Below are 16,762 nucleotides of genomic sequence, written 5' to 3'. Positions count from 1 at the left end.
TTTCATAATGACATCCAACAGAGCTTCCCCACACTGCCACCGCCCTTTTCTCTCTCACACACGCACTTTCTTCATTTCTTTTTCCCTATTTCCACTCCCCTCTGTCCACCCTTTATTATCGCAGAATCCATGGTGCTCCCCAGCCTGTAAATTTGTGCCGCATTATCATAAGCTGTGGTGATAACTCACATTGCACAGAGACAATAATGATGTGAACACTCAGCATATGCCCCGGGCCCAGCAAATTAAAACAATGCTCAGCCTGATGAGCAGACTAATCTGGACAGCAGAGAGACTGAGAAAGAGGGAGAGAGGAAAAGGGGGTTCAGGAGCGTCTTAAATACACGACACAGCAGCACCTCCCTCTGTTCAGTGTAGGTACAACTGGAGAAAACAACGGGGAGAAAGGGACAGGAATGAAGGATAAAGGAAAGGGGGAATAAGGGCATTAGAAACATAGATGAAGCGACCATCAATGTCTTTTATTTTTTATATTTTGTCCTACAGGTGTAATCAAACAAAGTCATATTTATGTCATTTAATAGTCAAAACTAAAATAATGTGAATCTTTGGATTTTTTATAATTTGCTGTGTAGCACTCTTTGTTTACCTTAACAGTTCAGTGTAAATGTAAGTAAGCAAAGACTAGTGGTGTAACCCATTTGTGTATATATAGTATATTAAAATAATCACTGTTCACTCCATCAGCCCCTTTTGAAGCAAGTACAAGAGAGAAATCTTTCCTTCATTTATTCTGCATGCTTCCTCATTAAAAGCATTGCGCCTTTGACATCCTCTGGACAGGTCATTGACTAAAGTGAAAGAGTTGTGGAGGGATAGAGAGGAAGGTCTGCGAGGAGAAAAGGGAGGATAGGGACACAGGAAAGCTGGCTGATTGATGTTCTGTGGGTGGGTTAAAATGGTTGTGCTGGATAGGACGGGAAGTGACAACCACAGATTGTTGAATGGGTTGGGTGTTTGATCAGCAGGCATGATACTGAGGAGGTGAAGTGGTGGTGTCATGCATAGCACGGGGACTGGGTGGGCGGTGATACTGAAAGCAAGGGGACTGACGTCCCATAGGACCAAAACCAGCCCAAGGCTTTATCCAGTATCCAGCTAACGCAAGCAGTCCTCCCTCTCCTTCTTCTCTCCAACACCCCCCTAACATAGTCTGTGGGTGGTGCCGTTAATAATGTGGCAACTAGGATGATTAATTGTAAGCAAGCAGCAGGATTAGGAGGGGCTTTTGGGGGCCAAGCAGGCCAGAAGAGGCCCAGGCCTTGTGATCTTTCAAGCGGTCCAGGAAATGAGGCAAGCAGGGGCGCAGCTTCACGGTGGCTCAGAAGAGCATGGAGGTATACATCAAATAAAATAGGCTCACAATTCATGTATTAATGCCTGAGTTGATCTGTTAGGCCATAATGATTGTCATAGACAGACTCTTCTGTGTTCATCATGAGAACCATTAGCAATTTAACCCTCAAATGGTAAAAGGCTAAATTAGGGCATCAAGAGCCTTTTTAAGATGCAATGTGTGTAAGTGTTGTTCCCATTCCAAAATTATTTATTTATTTTGTAGGAATAACATGAATACCTAATTGTTTTATTCACAAATGAGGATTTAAAAAAAAAAATCTCAGGACAGCATGTTCTTGTTTTGGGTTGTTTTACAGCTTATATTACATATTACATTCAAGTACAGCATACAAGCAAGGAGTGGTCTGGGATGTTTCTAAACAGGTTTCAACCACTCCAGAGGCAGCAGGTCTGCTGTCACAATAATATTTATATTTCAAGCTGCTTCTTTTAAAAGCATAGTCCACCACAGTATATGTGGTAAGGTCTCATAATAAACGTATTTAGCCATTTTTCTCTTTGATATAATGTGACACACATGCTGGCCAGACCTTAATGCCTTTCAGAGATGCGATCTGAAATGCACATTGCTCTCTTTGCCCATGAAGAATATGGTTCCATTTAATAGTGAAGACCATTCCATTTCTCAAGGTTATGCATGGGCATGTAGAGGAACAACAACAAAAGTGGGAAAAATGCAGCTCCAACCCTTCTCTAATATGTATTTGTCAGTTGAGTCTCTTGTTATGATTAAAGACCCAGTGAATTCCTTCCTGCAGGAAAGGAAAGTATTTTCTACAAAGGCATCGGATATCGCTGTGTCATGATAAACTGCCTGCTCCACTAGCTAAAAGGCTAAGGAAAGGAAGAGGATGTTTTGGACCTTGAAAAGTCCACGAAAAAACAACATCACAAGAAACTCTTGACCTGTTTGGGAACACGCTCTGAGATTCAGCCTCTGTTTTCTCTTTGTCTCAAAGCAGCATTTGTCACACTTGTTTATCCTTAACCTCTGACTTTGCTCACAATGAATAGCTCTTTCCAGTTTTGCAGCCAGGAATCTATGCACATATTTACCTCACATCTTAAGTATTTGACATTAAATAAGGTTAAGATGAGCTTTATTCAAAGTGAAAATTGCATTTCCTCTCTGTCGAGGGGAGTGCTCTCACATGACCATGCTACATTTGGCTGCTCAGAGTGAGTGACGTTTACCCTTTAGTTGACCACTGAAGGAGGTCATGGCTGAATGAAGGTTAGGACCTCTCCTCCCAAACCAGGTCGTAGATCAGATCTTCAAAGACAGGAGTGAAGCTCCACAACACGTGAGAAGTAATCAAACATGACCTGCCACATTATGTCATAAAAAAGGAGCAGTGTTTCCAACGTGTCCTGCACGAACCCCAAAGGGTTTATGACACTCAGTCAGCTACAGTGTTATTTGATATTTTAAAACTTGTCAAACCTTTTTTTATTAATCCTGTTTGTATATCTCCTTTCCCCTATAGCCACCAAATGAAGCTGGATCTGAGAGTCACCCTCTGCCCTACACTCCTCTACCCCAAGGATCCAGAGATGCCAAGAACCACAGAGGTAAGGGAAAAAAAGAAAAACCTTTGGATTTCATAACCTTTTCACTTAGGCGGTTTGTACATACATTTGTACAGTTATTCTTCAAAGTGAAGCAGAAGCAACATGATATATTATTATATTTCAGCCCACAGATTATGTAAATAAAAGTCCTAACCCCAACGGCTACAGTGAGTGGGAATCTGTTGACCTTGCGACTGAGCTGAATATATGTTATCTATTCTTATTGATCTAATTTCATCTGTGTGATTTGTTGATAGAGGGAATAAATCTGAGTAATCCAGGTTAACTCTGATCTGAATGTATGCGTGGGAGCACACAGCACATATACAAGATGAAGCATCCTTGATCTGTTGATACTAGACATTGATTAGGCCCCATATTGACCCGGTGTATTCGGTTGATGAAACTGTGTAGCAACTCCTTAACATCAAACACTGCACTATAGGAAGACTGCATCACATTAGATAAAAAGGCACTATGTCCTACATCCATTGTGCAGGCCCTGGCCGTCCATTTTATTATATCATACCCATACATCAGTTTCTATGAAAAATGTGTTTACTTCAACATGGATCCTCCGTAGTGTATCAGTTTCAAAACCATGTATAGCATTTAGTCAGTTTCTGTGTCCTTGGACTACAAACATGCATTTCTTTGTATATGAAAGATAATTTCACACTGTAGCTACATTGTAACCATTTAACAAAAGGTGAAGTAAAAAGTTTCAATATGACTTAAAGGTAGGGCATTTTAGCATATATTATTTCAAAACAAAAAGTATTAAGCAGGTATTCTCCATTGCAAATTGTTCAAGGTCTCAAATGTACACATAACCAGGAGTTCAGTTGGCAAGAAAAAATAACTGAGATTGGTGTTTCGTGACCAGATGCAACAGTTCATCCAGAGTCAGGAGCTACTTTTCAAATACGCCCCACTTTTCTCAGGTCTTTCTTAAGCCTGAGACATTTATCAGTGTCGTCACTAAGCACAACACCTTTGATGGGTTGACCACCAGTATGGTAGGCCAACATGTCAGCAGTGAACATATCTACCCCCCGTTTATGGTGCCAAGGACAGATCTATGTCATAAAAGTGGGGACGGTGGCAGCTCGCACTGGATGTAAGGACAGGAAGAGCCCGTGCTTTGTCAAAATCCGACCTGGTTGGGAAAAGTCCATTTAAAGGTGAGGGGATCTGACATGAAATATTTTCCCCTCCGTCTAAGATCTGAGCAGCAGTGACAGTCTCCATTTGTTATTTTTATGATGCAGTGCTGCAGTCTTAGATAACACAGCCCTCATCTTCGCCCTTCACCTCCTCTTCATGTCCCTGCCTCCAGCCCCTACCCCAGCTCTTTGTTATGCTTTTTCCTTTTATTTACACTTCTTAAACATACTTGAGTTCTCTTTATTGGTTGAAGACGGTCACAGTAACTCCTTATTCAAAGAGAACAAAGCTGTGGCAAAGCAGCGCTACAACAAACAACGTTTTTCAGAAAATAATTTCAAAGCATTTACCGTGTTAAATTCAGGGTAGAAACAAAAGGGCTAAAACAATGTGCAGAACAATTTGATGTAGTTAAATGCAACACTCATTTCAATATGAATAGAGAATGAAACAATCCGCTCCATGACTTTGTTGAAAAAGAGATTTTGTTTTTTGTATTGTAAGTCCTGTTCATGCTGTTGAATTGATTTTGTTTGGTAGATATAATTCAGCAAGTAGAGGCACTCTGCTGTTTTGAAAATATTTTGTATTATGTAATGTAATGAGATATATAGAATCAAGCCATGATTTGGAGAATTACATGACATTCTTGGGCAAGCAGCTTAAGAGTTTGTTAGTACACACAAATATGTTAGTGAAAGTGGTTATTTTTAAAGTTGTTCCGGTACAAGGAAGGTTATATAGTTGTATCATGACTGCTAGAGTAGCAGACAGATCAGCAGCACTTCTCACATCGCCCTGTCGGCTGCTCAGAGAGAACCTCCCTTTCCTCCTTCCAATCCTCTGCACCCACCCCTCCAGCGTGTCACCTTGTGTGCGAGCCCCAGAGCCTGGGTGCCAGAGGTAATTACAGCGACTAGAAGCTCCCAGAGGAGGGCAGCGCTGGCAGGTCACTGCCCAGGGAGAGAGGGGTGGAAACCAAGGACAGAACTCCAGGAAAAGCTCCTGTCTTAGTTGGGTGGAGGAGTCAACCTGGAGTAGGCAAAGCAAAACAAGGCAGCGAGCAGAAGAGCAGACGGAGTGAAAGGTGAGGGAGGAAGGAAAACATGTGGTAGTGAAATCTAAATTAGGATTTCACAGACCAGATCTGACAAGAGATTATTAGACAGAACAAGAGGGAAAGTTAAATAAGAGAGGAAATGACAGTAAGAGGACCAGCGTTAAACAGTGTAGAGACTTCAAAATGAGAGAGCTAGACAAAAAGACAAAGTGAGGGAGGATGGTGGGGGCTCCAGTGTGTCTTGGTGAAGGCGTGACACAGAGTGGAGTATATAGTCTGGCAGAGGGGCCTGAGGATCCTCCACTACTGTCACCTTGACTCTAACTCTCAGTACTGGTCCAACTGTCAACACAACTCTAAATCTAACCGTCCGAAATGGAGTCCCAGCCTAAAGTACTGTGTGTCTTCACTGGCCTACACCGTACTCTTAGCCACAGCCAATGACATGTTGTGTTCCTGTGCCTTACCATGAGGAATTATCATTTCAATATTGCAAAACAATGTGCTGGGTTATTTATTACCACCTTGTCATTTTCTTAGGGTGACACATTTTGAAGTGCAATCCTCAAGTTTATTTCATAGATCTAATTATAACTGTAGTTCACAAGAATATAAAAGAAATACTTCTGACTTGATTGATAGATCCATGTACACAGAGAAGATTTTTAATTAAATATTTTTCATTTCGTCTGTATATTTCAATAAATACGCAGATTGGAAACTGCCATTTTACAGGTATCAGATTAGATGTGAGTAGGCCATCCCTCAGCAGTGACAGCGGTAAATGAAAGGGGATATATTTGTACAAGCAGAGTAAGCAGACAAGGAAAAATGCCTGAAACCCGCCTTACAGTATGAGCCCCGGGCCCTTTTAATCGTGTTGTTCTGGGCCCGCTTCCAGCTACTTTGTATGTATGTATCTTAAATGGTGCACAACTGTTATTAAAATCCCGGGAGAAAAGCAGCCTTCAAAGCAACAACAAAAAAACACCTCCTTGACGACACCCATGGGGTTTCTCGCATTTGTTTGCCGGTTTACTTTCATTACATGTTGGGGTGATCTGCACCGCAACTCCTGCTAAACTCCCCCTCGCTCCCTCAACGCCCCCCAACAAAAATTGAACAACGGGAACAGATCCAAACTAAGAGTAAACTGTTTTATAGTTGCTGCACAACAAATAAACAAACATCTGGAAGCATTCAGAGCGGCCCATTAGAAGGGCTCTGGGCTTTGCCAAAAAGGGGTAAATGATGAGGAATGGGCTGTCGAAAGGCTGGCGGAGACAGGGGAGAGGCCAGATGACGGAGCTGTGGGTGCTAAGCACTGCCTTTTAGAGCTCAGCTGGGCTCAGATAGATCTACACCTGCTGCTATCTCCTCCTCCCCGCCTTTCCTCCACCAGACATCTGGATGGGATACATGACTAATGGATGACTAAACTGCTAGTGTTGAAACTTAGCTGTTGTCATTATGAAGGGGAAGGTTGTTGGTTTGACTGATGACTTAATGGTTTTTGCACAACGCACTTGGAAAAACTAAAAGCAAGTTTGATAGCTTTAAAAATGTTAATGTATCAAACAGATAAACAGCTCCCTAATGTTGGTTAATTGTCACTTGCTTAATAACCAGAGCTGATTATTGTGTTTATAACTCCGTGGGTCATATGGCGTTGTGAATACAAATATTAACTTTCCATAAAGCGCTGTTATTTGAAGTAAACACATAGTACTAGTAACGGAATCTTTTAATTAATACATTCCCTCATACATCTGTTTTCCGTGCTTATCTTGAGGGATTTTGTTCTCTTCTGTTTGATGTCACGCTGTAGTTTAAATGAAGATCATCTTCCTGATGATAATCTTCCTGTTCTGGTTTAGATCGCCTTGGCATGTTCCATGAGTATGGAAATGTTCTCTCTGGAACGCTGAGAGAAAAGACAGAGCACCTTTTGACGTTTCCCATTAGACACATGTACGTGCTCTGCAAGACATTTCACTCAGCCTCGTAATGATTATACCAGCAGGATCTGTCCCCTGATAAACATCACTCTGAAGCACAGAGACTGGCCCCCACACAACTAAAATGAGGCGTGTGGAAAGAACAAAGTGTAAGCTTTTCCTCCACCATGCTCCAGAGTAGTTATCCGTTTCAGATTTGCGTTTTATAAACTTTTTTATGATAAACTACATGCGTGCATTCAACATTGAGAAATGACAGATGATGAAACGTTTCATAGAGAATGATATATACAGATCTCCCTGCCAGCCGTGCACACTGAGCATGTGTTGAGTGAGCCTCTGCTCCAAAGTCTACGAGGTGAATTGACAAAGTAAAGACATGGCCTTCTTCCCGGGTAAAGAGACCATAAAAATGTTTCCCAAGCACTCGTCACGGCATTAATGTTTTATTTCTTTGCAATGTTTGCCAGTTTGCGAGCTTATGAGGTGTTTATGATTAACTTTTAATGACAGTGTAAGCTTTTCCTGCACATAAAGCCATAAAAATTAAAACCACAACAGATGGTCTTATTTGTTAGTACGAACATAAAAACGTACCCCACAGGCTATACTTAAATATTTCAAAAACCATAATAAGTACTCCAGTGTTTGAAACTAAAGTATCTTTACTGAAGTATTGTACTACCTTACTATATTTCTCTTGTTTTATAGATATTTTAATTGAACAGCTGCTTTTTTATTAGGGTTAATATTTTTAAACATAATCATGTCATCAAACTCATAGCAAGCATTCTTCTGGATACAAATAACAAAAATGATCTGTATACATTCTTTAAAAACAAGCTTCACTTTGACAATATTGAAATGCATCGATAATGATATTCTAATAAAATATATCTGTCAGGACCTCGACACAAACTGATGGACCCAAATGCACGACCTAGAGACAAAGTGTTGAATGTAACAAAAATGTATCTTTTATTTCAAAGATCAGGTAATTCCTTTTAACAGAGTAGGTACTGGAATTAACAAAAAGCACTCACAAGGAGGGAAAAACTATGCATAACAAAAGAGAACTTAAGAAAGAAACGTAAGCCTACAAAATAAACAAAACAACAAAACCTGACATGAGTAAAAGCGATCCTTTCTTAGCTGAGGCTTGGCATGACCATTCAGGGAAACAAACAAGACGAACTGACACAGGACAGGGGAGAGACAGAACTATTTAAACATGAGGTGAGTTGGAACAGGTGGAAACAATCAGGGGCGGGGCAGACACTGATGATGGCGGGAAAAACACACAAGGGGAGGAAGGAACAGGGCCTGAAATGAAAGACAAGAAGTAAGTACAAAATAAAACAGGAAATGACAAAATACATAAACAACTAACACATTTGACGAGACACAACAATATCATTATTATAACCCTCTCAAACCTTTTGTATATTTTCATTTAAAATGTAATGCTAGACTTTTACTTTTAATTAAAAATAAACAAATACAAATGAATAGGATACAGATATATGCAGATATAATTAAATAAACATTAAGTAAGTTGTTTTCTACTCTTTCTGGTCCAAGATTTGTTTTAATCCATCGATGTTTAGGTAAATAATGTAATAAAGTATTGTGTTACTCTGTGCGTATGTAGGTATGTGTGATCTACTCGAGCAGACACAAATAGGACACTAACAGTTAAACCTGCCATATCATACATATTTCTGACCAAGACTTGTATTGAGTGAACAAGAACCTGAAAGTTTAGTCAAAATCACATAAATATATTCTTTAGCGTGTCAGGTCCTGCTGAGTATCACAGTGGTATATACTCCCCGTATATGAGGACAGGCTCTATTTCCTTTATGCGAGTCAGATGATGTGATATTATTCCTCCCAGGAGTGGATTGGCTCGGCAACATGAATACTCATTAAAGCCGGTCCATGGAGATGGATGAGGGGAGAGGGGACGAGGCGAACTGGGCCTGCAATCCTTCATCGCGGCTTCAAATAACACTGCACTGTCCGCATCCAAAGTGATGAGAGCTCATTTTTGGAGGCAAGCCTGTCCTTGTTATTACTACCCTGGAAATCACCTCTACGTTTTCTCCTTCAGAAGCAGGCTAGATTAAAATGCCAGTATAACCTCCTCAACTTCACTGACAGGCTTAACTGCCGAACTCTGACGTGTCAGCTCTAAACTGCTTTGAGAAAGCTGCCTTCCACCAAGCGTCATTATCTCTCCGTTATCGGATGGCACTCCGCTCACAGTGTGTGAATAATTCTGTTTGTGCTGGGTTTGGGAAAATGTCAGTGACACTATTGTTTTTACCTTGCCGTTTGATGTAGCTGAGAGAGTCTCCTGAGTGCCTTGAGTTCTTAAAGTGATGTTGGACGTATACAGCAGAAACTTAAAGGGAAAGATGGGAATGTCAACTTCTGAGCCATTTCAAGATATTTGTTACTTAGTTTTCCTAGTGGTATGAAAGTGAATATTTCTCTCTCTGATATTCTGCCTTAATAAGGGGTGTTTCATAGTCAAGTTTAAAAGGACTTGTTTTGACTTAAGTGATCCAAGCAATTTAATTATGATGCCACAAGGAGTTCACAGATCAAATTAGATATTTCCTATCTCTGTGTTGTTAGTCTATATCCAAACACAATATTACTTCACAAAGAAAATAAATCATTTTTAACACTTATCCTGAAAGCACACTTTTGAATTTCTGCATCCATCTCCCCTGAAATATGATTACAAACCATATGTAGCCTTCTAAATCTTAACCATCTGTGACCATTGCAGACAAACCTTTCTTATTTACGATGATACAAACCCAACTGAACCTACTCGTTAAAGCTTGCTCAGCCAAAAAACAGACACACATTTGATCCAATATGTTGGCTTTTACTCCAAACGCCTCCGACTGATAGACAAGGACATGATTTTCTGCCAACCCGGCACAGCCCTGTTGGAAAAACACACTGCTGGTGCTTTGGACCTTGGTCGATTTCCCAGTTACACTGGTCATTCTCAGGAAAGTAGCAGAACATGAATCACCCAAAATGGATAGGTCTTACTATGAAAGTCTGGCATAGCTATGCTATTTTATATTTTCAACCATGATTTGTTGTTACGATTTGGGTCAACTGAGAGGTGGCCTGCGCTTCCCATCACTACTTTCAGTCAGACGTTTGGGCAGACTTGTGTAGACTTTATGGTTTGCAAAGGTAGGAGTCTATCAAGAATTTCCGAGAGGGTTTAGCTGCCAGATGGGTTTGGATATTTTTACAGCAGGATGGATGTTGGGTCCACCAATTTTCTTCTGTGTCAGTACCCTTTGAAACAAATAGCTCGGTGAGCAGGCGGAGGCTGTCTGTGTGCGCTACCCTTCATTCTGATGAATAGCTACTAACATGCTGGCAGATGCTGGACAACTTGTCATGCTAACAGGGACAGGCTTGGACCTCAATAAGTCCTTGTAGATTGTAATTATAGTGTATTACCAGGGGTGTTTACACATAGACATACAAGGTCTCATATTTAAGATGGTATGATACAGCAAGTTAACACAATGATATACAGCAGTTGTTAGATATATTTATTGTGTTGGTTAATTTAGGTTCATACATACTGTATATCTTAGTCGGGGTGTTTTTAATAAATTATATATTGAGTAGACTGTAGATTGTGATTCCAGGGTAACTGATATCACCCAGTAATCATTCAAGATGAAAAAATACCTAATGCTAGTCTGGTTAATGGCTTCAACAAATTAGATTCCAATTCACTCAGTGGATAGTTTATCATGCTGGGTGACAGCATATTCTCTATGGCTTAACAGCTGTGCTACATCATTGCATTTTTTTTGTCAGACATGATCGTAACGGAGCTATACATGCCATAGATTAACTTTGTAATGAGAAAAGGGGCCACCAGGGATAATTTAAAGAGCTACAAAATGTGATGTCCTGTTAGAGGACAGGCTCCGAGTGGAAATCACACGGGAAAAAATTAGCAGGTTAGCCATGTGCTACAGTATCTAACCTTAAACATGGAGGCGCAAGATGAATGTGCAAAGCTAGGATGGTGACAAACTCCAATCGTATTTAAAATAAGAAGATCAGACGTTTCATAACTATATCCGAGGTCATGAAAGCACACACATGTTTTGGGAAAACATACACCCAATCATCATGGATCATGGAAATTGCTTTGCCTAGAACTTTAAAAATGAGGTCTTAGACCGTGATGGATGTTTACAACAAACAGTTTGCTTCATAATCTTCCTCCAAAAAAGTGGAACTAGTCAGAACTTGTACAATAGCGAAAAATAAAAAGATGGACCCAAATCTTAATCTTAAAAATGTAAATTGTCCTCTAGACCTTAATACATTTTTATATTTGTTCAGGTTTGTTTTGGGATAGATATGTTGATGATGACATTTTCCGAAAATTGGAACAAAATGGACACTGCTCATTGGCTCCAACTTTCCTTTCATGCTGCTGCAATTTCTCAGGTTATATAGTACTGTTGAAATTAGGATTTTTGTTTATTTCATGTGGAACTTGAAAAGCTCTATGGAACTTCTCAAGTGATTCTGACATTACTTAGTATTTAGCCAAACATTGTTGTGTTCTCCAAGGCAACAATATACAGTATGATGATGTGCAGATGTTCCTGAATTATTAAAAACTGATGTTATTTACTAATGCCCAAACATGTCAAGTGTGTAATGCAATCATTCGAAGTTGAGAAACCACTGTTTCTCTGGAGTATTGTGGTTCATGAAACTTTACGCGCACACACACACACACACACACACACACACACACACACACACACACACACACACACACACACACACACACACACACACACACACACACACACACACACACACACACACACACACACACACACACACACACACACACACACATACACACACACACAAAATCATTCCCAGGTACCCTCAATGCTCTAAAGCTATTGTGGCAGAAAGAGCTGATCTCATCTGTCAATTACGGTAAGCTCCATTGGGCCACTGTCTAAACTGTTTTCTCACTCACTGGTGAATCCAGTGATTTATTGTCAACTGCCTCAGCATCAATATACAATTGGGAGACACTAAGCTGTGATGTCTGAACACAAACTATTGTCGGAGTATCAGCATAGCTCACATTAAGTGCCATTTCGATTATTCATTGCATCGGGCTGTGTGAAAGCCTTGTTTGGATGTTCTGCTTGTATAAAGAAAAGAAGGCCATTATTGCTAGGATTCCAGTGCTATGGATCTGAGCTTCTATTTACTTACATTTACTGTCCGACTGAATGAACAACATCTGCGCGGCACCAAACAGAGACACAATGTTTCAGATCTTTGGGTCAGCTTGTCCTGCCTTAGAGTCCATAGGGTCAACTGGATATGAGCTATTTTGTTGAACTGACATGCATTTTATCTCTCTTAGAATATAAAGGCGAGCCTGGGTAACAGGAAGTAGCAGGTCTTGTGTGGTTTGTACTGGCATCAACATTCCAACTCAACAAATGAAAAGAGCGAGGTCACCGAAATGCCAGGAAGTCCAAAACAACCTTTTAATCTGTCCTTTTGATTTACTGAAGTCTCTTTAAACAGACCGAGCAGGTTTCTCTGTCATGATGATATGAGCGGACAAGTTATTTTACCATCATAATTTGATCTCCAAATCGTTTCTGGCACATTGTGTGGCTGCAGAGCAAGATGATTGGATTGACTGAGTCGTTTTAGATAAACACATGAATTTATCCCAGATTGTTGTGATTTAAAGGCTGTTTACTTCCTCTGAACAACGTACTGAAAACAAAACTTCAAAAATCATATCCATCAAACCTTATCAAATGACATTGGAAATATGTAATTCTTTAAGTATTGATTTGTATACAGGATGTTGTTTTTATTGAGAGAACAAGCTTCAGTTTTTTTTACTGTTTTGAAATATATATAAAAAAGAGAGACAATAAAGCCTCAGTGAGAAATGTATGTAAGGAATAAAAACTTTAAAAAGTGATTATTACAGTGTAAATAAATAGAAGATTTCCATTCTTTGGGGTTTTGAGTGCCTGAAGACCTTCTAAAGAAAGCTAAAATATGTCTTTCCATTTGACACCATTAGCAAGTGTTAACACGTAACCTTTGGCAGCGCTGGCCAACTGCTCTACACCATTTTAGGCATCCTCTGCAGCAGCAGTTCTGAGCGAAAGATTTGGACAGCTGGATAACAGAGATGGGGAAAGAGGGCAAGATATTGGATTAAGTGAAATGAACATGTTCACATGTCTCGCGGTGGGATTCTTTGTTTGCACACTGTGACCCTGAGATGCAATGTCTCAGGGCTAGCCTACTGTTTGTTTATTGCCCTCTGATCCATGTCCATGTGTTTCTGGTAAAAAAATAAATAACGAGCTTCCTTCTTAGCATTGAACCCTTATGGTAAAGAGAATTTTACAAGGGTAGCCCTTTTGTAGAATGTGTTGTACCAGTGTTATTGTTTTTGCTTTATGTTGCAGGCAGTATATTGTAATAGCCTAACTGAAAGGATGATATTAAGATAACCTTGGGAGGAAACGATAACACAGCCATGGGCTTTTGTCCTTCCTGCCATCACTAACCCACTGTGACATTTTGGCTGAGGAACGGCTCAAACTATAGGACTAATGACTTAGAGATTTTTTCGAATACTTGAAGACATTTTTTATTTTTGCTATTCTACAGTTTTTTGTAAATGTCCTCCTTGGTCAGCTTGTATTGTGATATACTGTTAGCCATTACACTATGGCGAGATAGTCCTGACAAACACAATGAACAAATCAAGAATATTAGTGCTGTGATGTGCAGTCGATAATATTTGGCTTCATTAATTCCCATGCCCTGAGATGACATCCAGCCCCTATTAGGTTTGAAATCTCATCCCCTTCTCCTCTATACCTCAGCTGTGGCTCAACCAAGCAGCCAAGCAGATAATACGCTCTGAGCTCTGAAACATGTACCATTATAATTAGCTTTGTCAGGTCCTAGCCCCTACAACCCTCATGCAGATAATATGATAATATGTCTTCATAACCGGCTGACCTTACATGCTCAATATTTCTCCCCTTATGAAGATTACATGTCAATAAAGTAATTGAGTCCCGGGGTGTGTGGCAAGTGAAGATTTAGGTTATTGGACTTTTCGGGGCAGTGATGTACGAGCGTTATTATTCTACCTGTCAGGAGATGTGCAGGGGGCTGGGGACAGTCCGAGAGTGTCAGGGGGGAAAGGAGAGGAGAGGAGAGAAAAGAAGAGAGAGGGAGACAGAGATAAGGCAAAATAGAAAAAGAGGGGAGTGCGCAGAAAGACATGAGGTGAGCCAAAGAGAGACCGGGAGAAGGGAGAGTGAGGGAGACGGAAATGAAGAGAGGAGGGAGGACTGGGGAGAGCAGAAGAGGCTAGCTCATTTCTCATGAGGAGGGACCGATCCACAGTTAATCATTCCCTCATACCTCCATCTCTCTGTCCCCTCCCTCACTCTCTGCATATGAACTGGGGATATGTCATATTAATTAAGAGAAGTAGAGCTTCAGTGGAGCCATCCGTCTGAATGGGGCCCAGGGAGGCCAGAGGAGTATGAAATATTCCACACAACACAAAGCTATCATCACCTCTGCCTCACACCTGATTGGCTACTGTGGGTTAATTTGTTTAAATTCCTGCAAGAAGCGACAGCATGTCATTTGACACAACCATATACATTTTTCACCGCTTCAAGCTTACATTGAGAACAATTACAGTATTTGTTATTCTTCATTCATATTGACTGGCTGCCATGCATACTTTTTTCCTGTAAATAATTTAGAAATGTTTGAAAATATGAAGTCTTAATCTATATTTATAATAATCACATACATAAATCAACATTCTTTAAATATGCCAATCAATACCTTAAAACTGTAGTCCTTTGGCAATATTTCTAAAGCCAGTATAAACATGCTGTATATACAGTTATTATGAATTAAATAAGACATTTCATTAATTAAAGTATTGGCAAAATAAAGACCCAAGTGGGTGGAAATTACATTTATTAAGTTTAAGTATATTCTCATATGCATATGCAGTCATTCTCATTGTATTGACTTCCAAATGCTTAACTGTCAATAAAACAAAAAAATTAGAAACCACAATTTGGGTTAAAATATAAATGATAGAATCCCTGATTTTGACACTGCACATGTGTGCTGATCTTTTTTATTTTATTTTGTATTCCCAGATATAGTCACACATTGTGCTAAATGCCACATGTCAAGGAACTGTTTTGTCCATCATAATTTGACTGTCAGTGCTAGAGACAGAGGAAATGGGATGTGAAAATGAGTATGGTCGATTGAGGTCCAACAATGAAGGTTACACCCATTCTCAGCTGTGACAGCGACAGAAGCAGGAGACACAAAGCCAGGGTGGGAGAGCAATGTTAAAAGATATTTTACCATGTCCTCTTGCATTAGGCCTGGAGATTGATATCTTCCAGTCAGATGAAGCTCTGATGTGAGTGATCCAGCCCCTCCATCATTGTGACATCCAGCTCTTGGCTAACGCTCATCCGTGTTGATGGGCCCACCCTACGCCACAAGGGCCCCGGCTAACGTACCCACCTTCCCTCTCTCCCCGTCTCTGTCCGGCTCACTCTGCCATCTCTGTTCTTTTATTTCTATTGCCCTTCTCCCCTGTTTTCTGTCACCATGTCATGTCCAATCACTGTTTGGCTGGCCAGGCACTCAGTCGGGCAGGCAGGGAGCAGGAGCCCCAGGTAGAGAACTGCCTAACAGGCGTCAGGATGGGCACTGAAATGACTCTAATAATGGGGTCCCCGTGTGGCCCAGACAGGCCAGTCAGTTAGCAGGGCCAGGATGGGGAGTAATAAGTGTTTGATGTCTGCAGGGGAAGGAAGTGTGAAGGAGTACAGCCAACTCTGGACACGCCAGTCAGGCAGGTGCAGCCAGCCAGGGTCTGAGGGGATCGACTGTGGAACAAGACGTCAGATTAGTATTGATATGTGTCACGCTGGAGGTTGCCAGGCTGTTTGTTTAAGAGAGTGGTAGAAGCCATGCGGTAATTGATGTCTAGCTCATGAAGCTACAGGGAAAACCTAAAGTAGGTGCAGAGTGAAAGACAAGAGCTTTGTGAAACAACTATTTTATGGTGTGATGCAGGAACACAATTCTGCACAATGCGCGCCATGTGTGCATGTTTTTATGCATCTGTTAAACTCAAGCAGCAGTTCCTCTCTTGGCTAAATTGTCTGGCCATCTTTGATTTGATGGAAATTGCCACTGACAGGTAGTGAGGTGCCATTTTGTCCACTGATGCGTTAAGTCCATCATTGTCTGTGTTGTTGAGTTTAGTTAACATGGCACTTAGCGACTGACATTGCTTTAGAGCAGGCAAAACACTGTCATTGTCATGTCATTTATCTTTTGCTTACCAATTTTCAATGTGTTCCTCGGTGAGTGCCTCGCTGAACTCTTCCCGCTTTTTGCAGTAGGCTTGTTCAGCTTGACAGAGTTTCAGTGCCCTCTAAGTTTAAAGTGTATTTCAACCCCTCAATGCATTTAA

General features: G+C 40.6%; 1 protein-coding gene across 1 annotated transcript in view; it reads left to right on the top strand.

Moving 5' to 3' along the window:
* The window catches only part of lrmda (leucine rich melanocyte differentiation associated), a 193,394-nt gene that overhangs the window by 161,747 nt on the left and 14,885 nt on the right, over positions 1–16,762 (top strand). The window contains exon 6 of the mRNA XM_079689021.1: positions 2,868–2,952. Coding sequence (XP_079545147.1) covers positions 2,868–2,952 — 85 coding nt within the window. The remainder of the gene's footprint in view (positions 1–2,867; positions 2,953–16,762) is intronic.

The sequence above is a fragment of the Notothenia rossii genome (genome assembly GCF_949606895.1).
Source record: "Notothenia rossii genome assembly, chromosome: 6".
Taxonomy (NCBI): domain Eukaryota; kingdom Metazoa; phylum Chordata; class Actinopteri; order Perciformes; family Nototheniidae; genus Notothenia; species Notothenia rossii.
The sequence above is the reverse complement of the archived record's forward strand: the minus strand, read 5'-3'. Positions and strand labels throughout refer to the sequence as shown.